The sequence below is a fragment of the Silurus aristotelis genome, assembly GCF_946808225.1.
Source record: "Silurus aristotelis genome assembly, chromosome: 5".
NCBI lineage: Eukaryota > Metazoa > Chordata > Actinopteri > Siluriformes > Siluridae > Silurus > Silurus aristotelis.
Window position 1 is genome coordinate 21430156 of NC_139578.1, and position 19230 is coordinate 21449385.

The window sequence follows — 19230 nt, forward strand, 5'->3', positions numbered from 1 at the left end:
TTGCCGTGTTTGACTATTCACAGGCAGCGATCGCGTCTCTATTACTTGAGTGACAGGCACAGTTGTAGGGAAAGCCGGAGAGGTTTATCAGGTACATTGGGAAATAGACATAGAAAAAGTTATGTAAATAAAGATTACTATACATTCAAGACATGTTTGGGGTTGAAGTACAAACAAATTTTTACTTTTTTTCACTGCTATTTGTCACTAAATCTGCATTATTAGTCATAGTTAAAAGCGGTAAGACAGCGACTTACCATAATCATCCACATGTTACACCAAACCACTCAACACCCATCAGTGACACTGCTGACTGAGACGCTCCTGATTAAACTCTAGCTTTAGGTCAAGCATGTTTGGGCATCAAGATAATGAAGATGGAATGGTGTGTCTAGGTTTTTTCCAACTTGACCTCTTCATTTGACAGCTGTGTTTCTAGGAATTGGGCCCTACAGGAGGATATTAATTCATAACCTTCTCCGTAACAAGTTCCTTAAGAGAGCATGGCCTATAGGCATATGCCCGTTCAGACTGTTTTGAAACTCAAGTCCACTACGAGAAATACTACATTACTCGAGAGGAGGCGAACTAATTATCTTGAAGCCACATACGCAATGAAAGGCAGCTATCACATGCTACCACTGATCTTAAGGCCCACATGGGGTGCTGGTGCGCAAATACATGCTCTTTCCCTATTGCCAAAAGTGGACAGCTTGCCTTTTACTGACGCAGAAGTTCTGTCAACAAGTTGCGGTTCACTCCATTCGTTATCTGGTGATGCAGATCAGAGGAGCTCCCATTGTAATATGATGAGAGGCTGCAATCCGGCAGTGATGCTCAACAGGTCACACCATACTCTAACATGGCTTTAATTAGGATATAATTATAGAATGAGGATAGAGGATATTTTGGGTTGGCTTGTTCTTCGATCACTTCATTTCTGTCGTGGTGAGAAAAAAAGTTCAAGAGAAGGTTTTTAATTGAACAAATGTCACTGTCAAGAAGATGGCTATTGCTATTACACTCAGTATAAAAGTTTGGAAATGTTATGTAATGAGTATTTCCACCCACATCAGGCTACACAGAATCTACCTTTAGCTCAGAACCACATTTGACACCTGTTTTGGGAAGAACCAGGAGAGATTTAATTTCACACTCACAGGTGAGGATTGAGAGATCACACTTCCTGACACCAAGTCAATTGGATGATGAGCTCAGTGCAGTACGTTATGGAAATAATTACTGCTCTTATAAGGCATCTTGTTTAAGGCCTGCACACATACACACACACACACACACACACACACACACATACACACACACACACACACACACACACACAGCCATGACAAACAGGCACTGATTTTCTGAGTAAGGTGCTGACCTCAAATTAAAAGTTTATCGACATCATTATTACCACCCAAGTTCTTAATTTTCATGAAAATAACTCTACATTAAATTAAATAGTAAATCAACTCTAAAGAAAACTCATTCTGTTAAAATAACTGCACATTTTGAAGTATTTTATTAATCCTATGCTGCTGTAATATGACAACAATCACAATTTTTTTTACCTATTTATTCATGCCATAAATACTTAACTAACTTATCATTGTGTATTAATTGTAGCTATCACTGTGTCAGCACTTACGAAATAGCAACTCAAACAGTTGTTCCCTCCCCAGCCTGTTTTTCCCTCTTTACGAAAAAAAAAAAAAAGGTTTGTCATGTTTTAGCAAAACAGAAAAGTGCAAAGTCCTCCGTCCTGCACTTGGAAAAAAAATACTGTTTTGAAAGAGCCGACACTGGATGCTGAATACGACACAGAAAACTTCACTACATCAACAAGTATATGTTTGCCCATCAGCCAAGCCAGCACTATTGTCAGTGCTTTAGTTATTACAAATTAATTAAGTATTCTCTAACCAACCAGGCTGAAGAAATCAGCAGTGCTCTTATTGAATGTATTTACTAAAAAGTTGAGCGAAGCAAATCAGCAAACCAAATCGATTAAGTGGTAAATCCTACAAAAACAGAACCTACTTCACCAAATGATTGTTTTTGTACCATTTTCTTCCACAGGTGTTTTTAATTATGGCCTCTCGACCTTTTTTGGCTGCTGAAACCTGTTAATTCATGTTCTGTGTTACTGAACAACTTCAAATGTCTCTGAGCTACAGGTCAAGCAGAGAAAATCTGCTGATTGGTTGCTCTGCTAGTGGACTTCACTCTCTTGCGTAGGTTATTTACTCCTAAAATGGACCTTGGCCTCGGGGTTTAGCAGCACGCGCACGCACGCACGCGCGCACACACACACACACACACACACACACCCAATAGATGGCGCCACAATTATTGTAGGGAACTTCTTAAATTGAAATTTGTGAATCTCTTGTGGAATTTTTTCTGCCTTTTTAAAGAGATAACTGCTGCATTCCATCAGTCTCATCCTCCTCATAATTCATCATTATCTACAGTAAAGTACACTGAGTGCAGCAACATATCTATATCTATCTATATATACATCTATCTATCTATCTATCTATCTATCTATCTATCTATCTATATATACACACACACACACACACACACACACACACACACACACACACACACACGCATGTACACATAGAGATAGACACATATGTACATGTTTTTCTTTCTTAAATCAATTTATATGACCTCTACGAGAAATAAAATAAGACAACGTTCAGAATGTTCAGAATGAAAGATTTGTATTTTTCAATTAGGTTTCAGTTTAAATTTGACCAAACATGCCCTACCAACCACCAACCCCACTCCCACCCCAGCCAACACACACACACACACACACACACACACACACACACACACACAAAATAAAGTCTTCAGAGCCACATGTTACATTACCACATTTTATTGCAATAGCTCTATTCAAAGCAAAAAGTTTGATAAATATAAACACTATGTAATGCTCCAAAATCTGCGACCATTCTCCTTTTCCAGCCAGAGGAAAAAAGACTGGGGGGAGAAAAATGTCAACATGAAATAAAACAACACTATGTACAGCAGAAACAGCCATGAATGGTTGTTAATATATATATTTTTTCATCCTCTTGTTTTTCCCTTTCAGAATCCATGAGCAAAAAACATGGGGAAAAAAGCAAAAAAAATGTAAAACAAACGCAAGAGGATTAAACCTCGGGATCTGAACGCAACTCTGCCAGCAAAAGCATTCAAATTTCATTAACCAAAAGCAGATCCCATGACAGTGTGTCATCATCACTGTAATCACTACGGTAATCACTTTAATCAACGAGATCACAATCGCCCAATTTTCCCTCTTTTTTTTAAATAGCAGCAGCAAAATAAAATACAACTGTAACAAAATACATTTAACAAAACTGCAAAAATACCTCGACACTAAAAGAGGGCTTGGAGGGGGGGGGGGGTGTCTGGGAGCACGACTTCCCCAATCTTTGAGAATCTGAAAAATTTGAAAGAAAATCTGAAAGAAAAGAAAAATGAATTAAACTTGCATATTAATGCTGAATATCACTGTGCATATCATCATTTAAAACATGTTGCATTTTAATTGTAATCTCTCAGGAAAAAAACCAATACAATTGCAAAAACAGTACCAGTAAAACCATTTGAACAAACAAAGAAATATAAACAGCAGCTTTTGCCAGATCTTTTTTTAATGAACTCGATGTTGTTTGCTTGGAGGCAGTGTTTTGTATTTATATATATATATATATATATATATATATATATATATATATATATATATATATATATATATATATATATATATATATATATATATGTGTGTGTGTGTGTGTAGCTTTTTCAGTCATGAATGTCTCTGTATTGTACCTAAAAACAGGACTGAAGAAATCAAGAGCAGTGTTTCATGCCACATTTCAATTCCACTTTTTTTAATCTTACAAAAAAAAAAAAAAAGACAACACTGAGTTAAAACATGCCCCGTTTTCTTTAAAGGTCAGTCCATCGCTACGGCCTTTGCTTTCTAAGACATGGATCTGATACAAAATGGGGGGACGAGAGGAAACATCCCTTAACCAGAAGGGACTGAAATAATCATGGACTTGAGTTTTAATAGGTTACATTCACATATTTTTTTTTTACTTTAAGTACCAACCATTGTACAACATACCATGAAAATAATGTGGGTTTTTTTTGTTCAGTACAAGCATCAAGTGTAATGCTTCACATTTTGGTTTGTTTATATCAAACATACGGAAATAAACACAAGAAGCGTGATTTCTTCCCTTTAAGCCAAAAACGCCTCAATTTCAAGCCGGAGATAAAGTACCATATGCTGTTTTTTGTCACTCTTTATAATTTTCTTTCATAAAAAAAAAAAAAGGTTGACAGACTACAATAAATTACAATTGTAAGGCAAAAGATTGATCATTGAACCTGCGCCACGATGTTTCACTGAGGTACTAACTGAAAGCATGTGTACAATACTGAGAAGTTGGCAAAAATGGAAAAACTGCTGACTAATAAAAAAAAAGCTCTTCTCTCAAAAGGTTTATGGTTGCTATTCTCTCGCTGTCTTGGTGTGCGTTGCTTTTGAGTGCGTTCATGAGAACAGTGTACCGATTAGAACTCTGCATCCTAACGCTGGGACAAATAAATTTTAACGTCACGCTGCCTGGTTATTATCATAAATATTGTGACCCTCTATGAGGATCTACGATAAACCCTCGTCTCCTTCGTGTCGGTTATAGTAACGCTGCTCGTGACCCTGTGCTGGCCCTGTGAGTGCTCTGAGACTGGAGCAGATCTCATCTGGCATTTTGTTTAGTCCCAGAATAGACGTTTCCTCTTTTCTTCCAGCCAGCTCCTCCCCTTCTGTCAATCCTGCATATTTGGTAATGAGGAGAAGAGGCAGTGTGCTCCCTACCAAGGAAGAGAGAAAAGGGGGAGTGGAGGATTTGCGGGAGTACAGTTGGTCTCCGTCACACATGAAGAATGTGCAGCACGTCGCACCTGGGGCCCAGAGTAGGGTACGACGCAGCTCAACAACACGGCAGAGTGCGTGACGACCGCAAGAGTACCTGGAGGACGAATTCTTTTCAAGGAAAAAAAGCAAGCAAATTGCGGGAATAACACTTGTAAACATACAGCTGCAGTAAAGATTTAAGCGAAAGTGTAAATGTCTCTCACAGGTTGAACCCCTGAAAAATTCTGATCTGTGCATACAGTAAGTCTGTCCAGCAAAGAAATGAAAAAGAAAAAAAACAGATGATAAAACTCATAAGAAGTGTACCTGAAATCTAAATTAAAATGACTGCATCTTAATCCGTAAATGCTGCGTTCCTGTGTAGATGAGACTGCTAAGTAAAGGTACTTGGATCTCTGCATGTCAGTGAACAACAAAAATAATAACTTTAATGCACAAATAAAATAAAACATAAAAAAAAAAAGAAAAGCGTTCAAAAATATTAAAGCGCAGATTTCAAACAACACCAGCCCAGAAGATAATGCGCTTTTAAAGAGGCGCAATTTAAAGCAAGGACATGACGAGGAAAACGAGGTGGAGGTCCCTGGGGTCCTTCCTGCAGGGTATGTGATGGGCCAGAGGTGGCTCTCGATGGCTCCTCAGTTCTCCAAAGCAAGCAGACACGTTACTCTAAATAAAAAAAATAATAAAAGTAAAAAGACAAAAGAGAGCAGGGATTAGTGCAAGAAAAGAGCGTGGATATAAAGCATTACAGGGTCTCCGCTACTTTTTTTTCTTTCTTTAAACAGAATCGTTCTGATGTTGATTTGTCATTTTAATTACTAATCACATCGAGAATGCAATTTGATTTATGAAAGATTTTTTTAGAAAACACTTGTTTCTGGGGACATTGATACACTACAGCACACAGACATTGTATTATAAATGTATAAGTGATCAATCAACAATGATCAAATTGTTGATTGTCAAAAATTATCAAAAAAATAAGTCACTTAAAAAACCTCCTTGTGAGTGGCATAAAATAATTGGTCAGAAAATTATTTCAGCGATACGAAACATTTCTTTTACACACACACACACACACACACACACACACACACACACACACACACACACACACACACACACACACACACACACACACACACACACGTATGCATGTTTAAACTCTGCATAATATATAATAATAAGCAGCAATGGAATAAATTAATCATAGCAATGCCTTGCTGATGAGAGCAGCACCAGGAGAATAGCCAGTACGGTTAAAGTGCACAGGATGGTTGAATGTAACTTAAATAGCCACTCTTTACAACAATGACAAACAGAAATGCACCTCACAATAAAACACAATAGCAAACCCACATTGAGTAAAACTTCAGCTAACAGGCATCTGAGGGCACAGAGTGCAGCAGCTCACTGAATCTGGACAGCCGAAGGAAAGTTATTTTTCCTAATCATGAAATAACAGTTTTTATGAACCTGTGATTGAGCCAGGTTGGACATTTTCTTTTGGCCTCTCTTATTAATGAGGTTTTTCCACCCACTGAACTGTTGCTCACTATGTTTTTTTTGTTTTTGTCTTTTGAAAACAAAAACAAAAACAAAAAACCCCCCCAAAAAACAAAAGACCTGCAGTTTTTAAAATACACAAATCATCCATTTAACAATGGAACAAACAACTACGCCACAGTGTCCCTAAAATCACATTCTCCTCAATACTGATGTTACATAACACATCAACTAAAGCTTTTTTTGCAGATGCATGAATAGTTCAATGGACAGTTATGTGAAAGAAAAAGGGTTCAGGTGTTCCTATTAGTGACCACTGGCTGTATGTTTTATATTTCTCATCGTTCAATAAAGCTTAATAGTTACAAAACATTTATAATTCTCATTACCTTCCATCACAGTGCTTTATGTGATCCACTTGATGTTTTAGTTTTGATAGTCAGGATATAGCGATTGGAAGGATCACTCTTCTCAGTCCTGATATTGTTTAATAAAATTTTATTTTCTAATTAACAAAATAGTGTCACTTTGCCTTTTATTTTATAATACCTATTTAATTAATTGTTCAATCAGTAAGAAACTATAAATGCACACGGACAAATAGAGCAAACGCTCATGTATTATTGCGTGTGCTGCATCAGTGCTTTATTAAAAATATTTTTATATTTATTCAATTTCATTCTTATTACCAATCTCTTCCCTAAAACATTTGACTACATACAGTTCAGCAGCCGCTCACGCCAAATACACAGAGAGAGAGAGAGAGAGAGAGAGCGAGAGATGAGCGTCAAATGCATGCCTCACCATTCACGTTAATGAACAGATCAGATGTTGAAAAAAGCTTTCTACAGAAGCATTTTGATTAAATTACACTGGAAGCGTAACTGCATTGCCTAGCAGCTCGTATAACAAAGTCGGTTATGATGTTCGCCTGAGAGTCGACTTGAAAGAAACATCGCTGTCAGAGATCAGCACACAGAGCCACCAAGAAAAGCCATAAAAATGTACGTAAAACAAAAAGCCAAACCCATTCAATCATTATGAGATATTAAATATTCTTAAACCAATATCATGAACTTTGAAGCCAAACAAGCGCAGATTCAGAAGGCCCGGCTGAGCCATTCATTAAAACCGATCGGTTCACAGGTGTGATTCATTCAACAGACCAGACATGTCCCTGAATCGGCATACATCACTTGTAGATGAAGCAGCAAAAGGTGTGATGAGCAAAATGATATGTGCAGGTGGCATTAATTAGCATTCATTCATAATGGATAAATGTTCTTACCAATATTTTATCATGCTCAAAAAAAAATATGGGGGGGGGGCAAAGTGAGCAATGTGTTGTATTTCATGAGTCGCTCTACTGGAAAGGCAGTAAGGCATATCAGTAAAGTAAAAGTCATTCAACTCTCAGCAGCAGGCTTACATAAAAGCATTAAAGGTTCGGAAATGTAAGTCTACTGTAGTATAGAAAAAGCCACAGACCTTTTTTTATATAATAAAGCAGAATTGATGATCTCATTTGATCTAATTTCACTCCATGCTACCTCTCCCTCTTTTTTCCAGCTAGTCAGTGGGGTCATGTACTAGCCTGGCTTGACCCCAGTATGAACAATCAATGCTTTTGATAAAAGGTTTTGTCTAACCACACAAAGGCAACAAAAACACAATGCCAGTGATTTTTTTTTTTTCCCCAGAGCGCTCAGTCCCCTGGAGCAGAAGAAAAGCTGCTAGTGCACTGAATGAGTGACGGCCGGCTTCACTGTTGCACCACAGGTCCCCGAGTTCCTCCTGGCACATGGCCCCAGCACATGCCAAAAATCAGGAAAACAACATGACCAAAGGTTATGCAAGGAGCATCTAACATGACAGGTATGGCCCAGTGCACTAGACCTATACTGAGTGTTTTGGCATTTATGCCAGTAACACAACGTTATTGAGGATGCGCTTCGGTGCCAGTATGCTATAACAGGAAAGATGGAGGTGCCAGAAATGGTTATGCAATATACTGTAAAATAATAATAATAATAATAAATCAACACACTATAATGCTGTCACGGACACTTCTAAACATATCACTATATTAAATTTAAGCATGTCATATAAATAGACAGCATATCAGTACTAGAACAACTAGTGCCTACAACTTAGAGGCAGTTCCATACACATGTACACTAGAAGCCATGATCCAAGAGGACCAACTGTGTAGGGATGTCCAACTGTGATGGCTGCCACTGGTACAGGTCTTTCATATGGCATTAAAATAAAACTAAAATATTAAAGTGCACAATAAAAGCAAGAATTCCTAAACTTTGAAGTGTAATATGAGTCCATAGCTAATGGGTGGAAACACGAGATCTCTGTGGTCCCAGTCATTCACTTTGTTGCTTCTATGATGCAACCAGTGCAGCAAAGTAACCAAAACCGAATCCCACATCCTCATAAGCCATTTTAAAACTGAATGATTTGGACGAGTATGAAATCCTACGTCACCTCGCACATGCTGACTCTGGCTTCCAGTGTGTCTCACTGAATAGCTGCCATAAACTTGATGAGTATCTCAATATCCACAATAGCCTGCTTCTATAAGTGGAATAATGAACACATTCCTTCCACATAGACAACCCTATTTTAAGGTGTACTTTTTTAACCAAAGGTACTAGGGGCTACCCCTGTCCTCACTAGTAATGTCCTCTTTCTCTCTCTCTCTCTCTCTCTCTCTCTCTCTCTCTCTCTCTCTCTCTCTCTCTGTCTGTCTGTCTGTCTGTCTGTGTCTGTCTGTGTCTGTCTGTGTCTGTCTGTGTCTGTCTGTGTCTGTCTGTGTCTGTCTGTGTCTGTCTGTGTCTGTCTGTGTCTGTCTGTGTCTGTGTCTGTCTTGGGTTAGGGTTAGGGTTAGGGTTTGTCTTAAGACAAAGGTCAGAAAGACCTGATTAAAATCTTTTAAAATAAACCTCAAAGGGTGATATGCACATGTACACAAAAATGCACAGGTGTTCAAATTCATCCCTTTGAATCCTACAGCAGCACAAGATGACTTGTGTAGCTGTCTAAATCTCAAGTAACCAAGATCTCACAGGGTCAAGATGGCCAGAACGATGCTTTAGTGCAACACAAAGAACTCATAGCGATTCACCACCTTCCCATTAGCACTTCCCTGCTTCCCTAATGGAGCTCAGTTTCCAGTATTCATAATCTCACTGGAGTATAAATCTGATATTTAATATCTTAGATAAGCTTTGAATGGAACCACACATTTAATAACAATCACACTCTAATAATTACCAAATTGTACGTTTCTAATTCAATTAACTGCGATATCGAGGGGTTCAATCCTGTTCCTCATGTATTTCCCTGGTGGCCATTATGGACGCTTATAGATAATAGTTTTATTTACTCTAGAGTATTAATTCATGAGCTCTTAGCTCATATTTTGCGGTTTGATTTATTAGGCGATACGGATTGAACAGTGCGGTGGATTATTCATTTTTTTATCTGATGACTTTGAATTAAAGATTTGTACATGAAGCACAAATCCTTGTACATATAATGACAGTAAGTCATTGCAGTGGAGGGATAAACAGCAGGCAGCTGCTCAGGCTGGACTTTGTAGTGTCTAAGCAGGCAAAGCTGTCGGGATTTAACACACTTACTCGAAAGAATCTGACATTCCTAGAGGACCTGAAATGACTGAGCACACAAATGTTCTCCTAAATCGTGTCACAGGTGAACACTTATGGTGAAATAAATGCTACATGGCCACTTGCAAATTTGTTCGCTGCCTTACTACCGGAAGCATGTTTAATGACATTTACATGAATTTGGTTCTAAAGATGGCCCTTTTTTAAAAAAAAAACATTTATTTCTTTTTTACCAGCGATAGATTTTGCTGCACCACAACCATCATGCAACCAGCCAACTGGGTTACAGCTTTAACTGCACACAAGGGCGAAAAATTGAGAGCTACATTCTAGAAGAAAATTTTTTCTTGATGAACGAATGAATGAACAGAAGTAAATTAAAGACTTGATCAATCTAAACATAAAATCTTTCTAGCCAATAAAACCAATGGCAGAATCACTATATTGGTACGGCTGCATCAACATTGTGATTACAATAAAAATTAATCTTTAATTTTTACAATTAAAAAAAGTCACTAACACATTTTTTTTTTTTTGTGAAATGAATGATTACATATTTAAAGCTTGCTCGAAATGAAAGAAAAAGGAAGTTGCTAGGACATATTTCTGTTGTATGCTTCTCACCCAGAGTTCCTGTGACAGGCTCTAGAATCTAGACCATGCAAACCGTGACCAAAGACGGTACTCTTTATGTCTGCTTTTTCAGTCAAGCTGTTCTTTAAGCTGTTGTACTATGCAATGACAAAGATCTATCTATCTATCTATCTATCTATCTATCTATCTATCTATCTATCTATCTATCTATCTATCTATCTATCTATCTATCTATACTATGGCAGGATTAATTTTTTGCTACCATTTTATTGGAAGGGTTATTACATTTACCTTTATATCATCTTCATAAGGAATGCATCATGTTAAATGCCTTATAAGAACTTATGAAAAGCTCATGTAAAAAAACTGAAGGTTTTATTTGTGAGTTCATAATTTAAAAGAAACAATCATCCTAAGCTAAAAGCTTTTTTTTTTTTTTTTTTTTTTTTTAATTAAAGTATACTTAATTTTGAATGAAAGATTTAAAATAGATCAAATTTATGTTTTTTTTTTTTTATTTCTCACTTCCTTGTCTGTGATCATCGCACGTGTGCTACAGATGCTGTGGAAAGAGATCAGAGGGAATATGATCATATGATTGAGTATATTCTTTTACACTGGAAGATTCTATCAGGTTTGATCACATTAAGACCCATGTAATTTAATGTAGATGTAATGTATATGGCTAAATCAGGTAGCATATTATAACTTGATCCTCATCATACACTACCTGCATCACATTCTCTGTCACAGCAACAAAGCATGAAGTGTGTGTGTGTGCATCTGACACTTAACTATATTTCGAATGCCCTGCCGTCTTCAAAGGGTGAAAAAAAGGGTGTAAAGGAAGATTTGCTAAACACAAACGATTATACTAAATATTACACAGAGATACTTAGAAGACATAAATGAAGAGAATAGGTTTCAGTTTAAACTTCTGAAAGTGAACGTATTTATGCATATGCATAAAACCCACAAGCACAGCACGCAGTGTTCTGGACCAAGGTGTTCCTGCCACTTCTGAAACCTAATTTAGGGCCTTACAAGTGCAAAACAGTGCCACAGAGTATAAACACACACGACAGCAAAAATATGCATAACGCGCACACAAAAACGACCTAGTTCACCTCGTAGTTCAGAAGTGTGCACTTCAGTACAAGCTGACTGTATCACACTTTAATGACGGATTTGTGATGTGTGGAACGCATGTTCGTGGGTGCGCATAATGAGCAGACCTAAACTGTCACTGATTCACTAATCATCACACACAAACATGGGGTCAAGGTTTCTTTAAGGAGGGGTGTGCATGCATTTAAAAGGGAGTAGGTCAAAGTTCCACTGTGCATCTAAGGCTACCATTAAACTTGTGCAATGACAAACAACAAAAGTCTACAACCCATTCTAGACCCTGCTATGCTCCTCAATCATATCTATAGGAATGTAGGAACACTTCATGCATCCACCCAGGTTAGCATACTTTTTGAATTAAACACAGAATAATAAGTTAATAAAAACACCCAAAAGGAATCTCAACGCTCCACATCTATTGGTCAGCCAACCGGAGCGTGGCTGCGTGGGTGGACGTCTTGCTGGAAATGCAGTTAAGGAAACATCTGTCACATGAGACTTTCATGTTTCCAGCCTAAAAGTGCTGACATCACACAAACTGTAACTTGACGAGTGAATCGGTGTCCGAAGTTGAAGGAGTGAGTAAGTCATGTACATGAAAGGTACATTTTGTCAGCTTACAAATCACTGAATCAGTAAACAAGTGTGAGATATTGAGCTTTAGCAAATCTGCTGCAACTTGCCTAAATTACCTGAAGCGCTTGGGTTTACTTGGCTTGTATCAATCAGGTATTGCCAAAACAGAAGCCCAACCTGTCCTGGCCCTTGCCAAGTTAAACACAGGCTGCTATTGCATCACAGCTCACTAACCGAGCAGTTCTGGGCATCCCCAAGATTGGCACGATCAGACTTTATTGACTGATATCAACTTTGTCAATGTAATGTATAAGTCGCATTAGTGCATTTGTATAATAAGGCTCATATCTTGAAACAAATAGGACTATAAATGCCAAATGACTCACATTTAATAGCACTTTCAATACACATTCTTCCTTGATCTCCCTGATTAATGATTTGTGTCCCTTGCCCTCTTAGCGTACTGTTTTGATGCCTCATGTAACCCCCCAAACAGGCACATAAGCTCGCTGTCAAAAACCAAAAGTAGCTTGATAAATTTATCTTGGCTAGATGGTCATAGACAAAAATAGCTTGTTTTTATCCTTTTCTTCATCTCTCCACTACAATGTGAACACTTTGACCTGTTCTGTTTACCTCCGACAGTTTGAAAAGCCATTACAGAAGGCCAAGCAGTGAAAAGTATGATGTGGTGATTGGGGCACATTCCTGTGTAGTTATGCGCTTGCTAATTTACATTCCAACGCCACAAAGAGGGCATAGCTCCCAAAACCCAAATGGGTTGTCGCACTGCCATTGCCAAAAAACACCGCAGCAGAGGCCAAACTCAGAACTCACAAAAACACAACAAGAGCGGAATCAGACACTTGGTCAGGGCATGTCCGGTAAAGCAATCGGTTTAATATGTGCCCATTTTACAAAGTGTATACTATAATGTGCCACAAGGAGCTGTGGAGCATGACAGGAAGCATAACTCTAACATTTCTTAGCACTGGTGTGTTTCCTGTAGAAGCGTGTGCCACATCACGCTGGGCCAATTAGACATCAAAGAAAGTAGCGGACTAGTCAGCAAAACATGCACATGCATGCACTACAAACACACACGCACACACACACACACACACACACTGTGAGGGGGTGAGACAGGGGAGGCAGGGGGAACAGCTGGACTTTAGCAGATCATTGCGAGTTCAAGGGTTATGTGCTTATTGACAGTTCATGATTCGGTTAAAACATTAAGCAATTCAAGACCTACACATACACACCCTTCCACAGTCACACTCATACAGGTGGTGCCTCTCCTTGTTTTTTCCTCTTTTGTTCATTCTCTCATCTCTACCTCTACTATATGATAAACAAATGAGTCAGCCAGAGCTTGCTGAGAACACTGACTCACACTCGCCTCATTTTCACTCACACTCACACACACACACACACACACACACACACACACACTTTTCTGCCAAGCACCAAGCGACCCAGGAAGATTGAGATGTGAGCTAGAAGGAAATAAGAACGATGAACAATACTACAGAGGACAACAGCGTTCGCGGTCACAATCATTTAGAAATAACGCTTTTAATTTAATACTGATTGCAATAACAAACCCTACATCGATTTATCCTAATGCAACAAATATCTAGAGCTTGAGAAGCGATCCATACAGCTACAGAACCAGCCCCTGCTGTTTCATGTCTAGCAAGTGGAAAGAGGTCAGCATAAGTAACACAAACATGGTCTCTAGACGCACATAAACATACACATCTCCAAGGGAGCAGTTTGAAAATGAGGTTAAGTGACGGATGCTCTTACCGCAATAGTTAGTCAATATTAAATAAAAGAACCAAACATTCAATGCATTGTGGTTTCCAATACATGCAACAGGTAGAAAAAGGTGGCATAAACAAACACCAGATGAATAAAATAATAAATATCAGTTTATAGTCACAGAAAAGATCAACAAAAAGTCACATGCTCACCTTTAGAGGCTGCACTGATCCGCTCAGATTTAGTGAAATCTATGCTGGCGTATTCCCCGTTTTCTGGGAGAAGCACGCCAGGAGCCGGCATTTGGGGTTCAGCGCTGGCATTTTCAGTCCCTTGGTCCTCTCTCAGATCCAAAGCAATGTAGTTGAGGCCATTTTGGTGTTCCACAGTCCTTCTGCTTTTTACAAACGAGGCACTTGCTTCAGCTCGGTCTGAGGAAAGTCCTGGTGCTTCCTCTGCATCAGCTGCTGCTTTGTTCTCCACACACATCCATGTGCTGTCGAAGGATGATGAGCCCTGCCACTGGTTATCCCCCACCTGAGAAACAGTACTAGGCACTGAGGCACTGTTGTCTAAACCTTTTGCTCCTGTCACTTCTGAAGATGTGTTGAAAGTCTCAGAGCTGTGTCTCCGCCTGCCCTGTGGGTCCGCTCGGATGACCTTCGGCTCAACAGGTGCGCTAGAACTTGGATACCTCTGCTCACAAACACTAAGATGTTGCAGCATGGTTGTGGGGCTTTTACGCTCCTCACCCTGAATGCAGCTCATCTCTGTGTAGTTATCTGGTTGTCCCAAAGTGATTCCACCACCACTAGAACGTATGTAAGTAGGAGGGTTCCAAGGAGCCACCAGTGAAGAGCATGAAGACTGGCTTTTAGGTGGAAGGCCGTCCACTTCTACACTCATGTAGTCCTGAGGAAGGGGAGAGTGCCGGTCCTGCCGGTGGGTGCTTTGGCTGGTGAGAGTGTCTTCTGTAGTGAGTGAATATGTGGTCTGGTTGTCAAACTCAATGTTAATGTACTCTCCAGGACTGGAGGGACATTCCACCGCCTCACTTGCCTTTAAAGACCTATGGAAACTTCGTCGGGTAAAAGGGAGGGGGTTTGAACGTGCAGAGTGGCAATCTATATCGCTACAGCCATTATGCTCAGGTGTTGTACTCGGAGAGATGTAGACAGGTTTGGCAGGTGAACTCATGGGAACGTACTCATCGTGCTCTTTTCGATGTTTCGCTGGGGTTTTGTACGATCGTGGCAGGGAAAAATACGAGCTGTAGGATTTAGGTGTCTCAGGAGCGTTCAGGGTGTAGTAACTGTCGTTAGAGAATTTTCGTCTGCTTGCCATGGGCCTGTTATGAGACATATCCATGTATTCACCGTTTTCAGGACGCTCATTACCTCTGTGACTAAGGCCTCGGCCACTAATGTGAGGGCTGGCTGGCATTGGGGATTCTGCATCCCCGTTTCCACCCGGGAGCATCATCATGTAGCCTTGTGAGTCCGTGTGCTGAGAAGAAGCTAATGCCTCATTATGGACTTGTGGAGAGGCACAAACAAGAGGACTGGGTTGCATAGGCATGTAATCGGTGTCTCGTGAAGTAGGCACCACACCAGCCATCATTGGCATGTATCCATCATCTTTAAACGAGTCAGCAGCCCGCAGGGCAGGCAGGTGGTCCTGGCTGTGTTCGGAACTGGAGCTGTAATCAGAACGAAGAGATGAAGAGATAGAAGCAAGCTGGCCATTGCTGCCCAGAAAGTTTCCCTCAGATACAGCCTCGTCCAGCGAGAAGTTAGTCTGAGTCATCTTCTGGTAAACAGTTACTCCGCCTGCACTGCTAGCTCCGACGTGTCTGGAAAATGAAGGAGTGCGCCTCCTGAACGACCGTGAATCATCATCAGCAGTTTCATCACGAGACACCTCCCCAGCACTCCCACTGAACATATCTCGGCTCCATCCCATAGCCATGTAGTCACTGAGGCAGTGCTCTTCCCGGATGGGTGGGGTGTTGCTCAGTGAGTCAGGTGTGTTGCTGCGTACTCTAAAGTAGCGGAAGTCTCCAGGGCTGGAACCATATTCTTCCGAGGAGTTGAAGCCCCCATCACTGGGAGAACCACAGATGGAAGCGCTGGAAGGCCGTGTATTTGTATCGGTGACAGAACCATGACCGCTGCTACTCGACATACTGACAGGACTAGTGGTGGAAGGGAAGTGAGACACAGGAAGTGAGGCAGACCGTGCATGGTAGGTGGCTCCTGGCGGGGCTCGTACATATCGGCTCCCAGTTCCACCACTGCTCTCCTGTCTACCCAAAGTGGCACGGGCTGTATTGAGGTGGATCAGACTGCCAGTGACTGACCTAAACGGACGGTTCATGGTGCCTTCACCTTCACTGGAGGTGCGAAACCTGTATCCGCTTGCACCGCTGCTCTTACTGCTAGGTGGTGTGCCGACCACAGACTCGGCCCGAGACCTTCTCTGAAGTCCAGTCTGGCTGGGTGGGAGGTTTCCCAGGTGGCGACGTGTGGTCATGAAAGCCATAGGGTTGGAGCCTGACGACTGGCTTTTACTCCTCGGCCTAAACTCGGCGTAGGCTTTTAGAGCTTTCATTGTATCTAAAATGGTTTCGTGCATGCTCTGAGCCACTACAGAATCGTCCACCTGCATCCATAACTCACCCGGACCAATTGAAGAGGAGCGCCCGACCTCTATGAAGAAAAAGCTTTCAGAGTGGCCACATCGTCTGATGTTCATCAGCTGCAGGTTTACGCACGGGGTCTCAGAGTTTAGTTTGACTAGGTGAATGCTTTTAGGAGAGAGACACAGTCTGTACACACCCGTAAGATTCTTAGTATGCCCAAGGCCCTTCGGTTTTACGTTTACCTGCCAAACCTCTTTGAAGACGGTGCCTGGAGTTACCGTACCGTAGGCGTCGTCGAGCTCGTCGGCCTCCGCGTGGCCTTTTTTGCCTTCACTCATCAGTTCGCTGAGAGCCAAATACCAGTCTTCTTGCTCTTGCTCATTCTCGGCCACGATCGCGAAGTATTCGTCCTTGGTATAAAGAGCTATGAGGTGCTTGTTCTTGGAATCCGCCCTTTTGTTTACAGTGAAACACTGGTAGAGATAAATCACGCGTTTGGGAGGAGAAGCGCTGGATGAAGATGAAGAAGCAGCTGCGCTGGTTGATGAAGCGGCAGCGGATCGAAGGCTGCTCCGAAACTTCTTCTCGCTATCATAATACTCCAGCCGGCTCGGTGCTGAACGACTCGCCGCGCGTAAGACGAAAAACCTCTTATGGCCGTGTTTCTGCTTTCTCAGGTAACCGCACTTAACAATGTCGTCCAGTCCGTCTGGAGTCGCAGCGGCGGCGGCGGCGGCAGCAGCAGCAGCGGCGGGGTTAAAAGACATGGCAGTGGGAGTAGAGGTAGCCTGTGTGTGGCTCGTAGCAGCAGAATCCTCATGTGTTGGTTTAAAAGACGACAAGAGACTTTTTCGCGCCGGAGACTGCTGATAGTTTTCGTGATCAGCATGGTGGTGGTGGTGGTGATGATGATGATGATGGTGGTGGTGGTCTTGCGGCGGCTGATGTGCGTTTAGCGGCGCAGCCTGCAGCTGCTGCTGCTGGTGTTGATAGCAGCGAGCGCCGCCGTTCCGCGGGGAAGAAGGGGGATCCCCGGAACAGCGGTCGCCGTTTGGAGCTTTGGCTGCGGCGGTCCTCTGCTGCGCTTCCAGTATCAGCACGGCGGCGTTGGCGTCTGGATAATTCGCAAGATTTGCCATTTTTCTTTCGTGAACGCGAGGTCGAGTTTATCTTCGCCTTGGCGCTGCGCTCTGAGACCCCATTTTTGTTTGGGGAGGTAGAGGAAGAGAGGGAGGGAAGGACAGAAGAGAAGCAGAGGAGGGGGGGGGGGTGTCGGTCGGTCGTGTTTTCCTCCGGGCAGCGGAGCAGTTTATTATTCGCGATGGTGCGCTACTGTGATCCGCCTCAAGAACACGCAGCCAACGAAACAAGGATCCAAGCCAAGCCACTGCAACATGACCACATTACCCGTTTCGAGATTCTAGCGGCGCTGCCAACCCGCCCCGCGCTCCCTCCGTACACACATCTCCACGGACCGCGGCACAAACAACACGTGATCCCTGCGTCATCCGGCTGCAGGCGGGAGCGCGCTGCGAGGCCCGTGATTTCAACGGGCCGGCCGTGGAACCCTGCAGCGCCCCCCCCCGGTCCAATCGCGACGAGGTATACGCGTGCGTCATCAGCGGATTCGACCAATGATCGTGCTTCGAGTTTCCTTCCAGTGGAGGAAAACCGGGCTGTCTGGAATTGATTGACAGCTCTGTTGTCCAATAGGGCGAGTTCTAGTGAAAAGGCCTTTTGTAATGTAAGTGAGATGGGGCATTTTCAGATTTAAAGACATGCTGCAACAAGTTGTCTGTTTTTTCTGCGTGTTAAGCGAATAACGATGTTTTTTTCCACTCTGAGTGTTATTACATAAAGAAGCGGAGCTTGGTTCTTTTTCCGTACTGATTTTCTTTTTATAATAATCAAGAATTATAAAGGCACAGTACTGTGCAGTGTATCATGGTTCACCTTGCACTTTGACCCTATGCTTCGTTTTTTTTTAATGCTAAGAAAGAATATGTAAAGAAAGTATTTCACTGTGCTCTAATGTGGCAAGTAAAAAGCATGCATATATATATATATATATATATATATATATATATATATATATATATATATATATATATATATGATTTTCTACCATTTATATATATTATATATCTATATCATTTGTTTGGCACGCTTATTAGCAGTGTCTAATGTTATCCGTCATCACTTAGGATGTTGAGTGAGATTTTCATCCTGAAAGAAAACCTACACCCTGAAACTCAATAAATGCTTGTATTTTTAATATTTGTGATGCGCTTAATGGTGTAGATTTGTTGCTCTGTGCTGTATTTTTGTCATTGATGCAAGAAAATCAGTGGTGGCACTCCCTGTCTATTATATAAAATGAAAAGAAAGTCTGATCCTTT

The 19230-nt window shown here is 41.3% G+C and overlaps 1 protein-coding gene across 1 annotated transcript; it reads right to left on the minus strand.

Annotated features, from left to right (window-relative positions):
• Positions 1 to 3899: 3899 nt before the first annotated feature.
• irs4b (insulin receptor substrate 4b) lies at positions 3900 to 18885 on the minus strand. Its single transcript, XM_083543027.1, has 2 exons — positions 14403 to 18885; positions 3900 to 5644 (listed from the first exon to the last, which is right to left on the minus strand). Exons 1-2 carry the CDS (start codon positions 17968 to 17970, stop codon positions 5640 to 5642), a joined length of 3573 nt encoding a protein of 1190 aa, XP_083399153.1. The 5' UTR covers positions 17971 to 18885; the 3' UTR covers positions 3900 to 5639.
• Between the last annotated feature and the right edge of the window lie 345 nt (positions 18886 to 19230).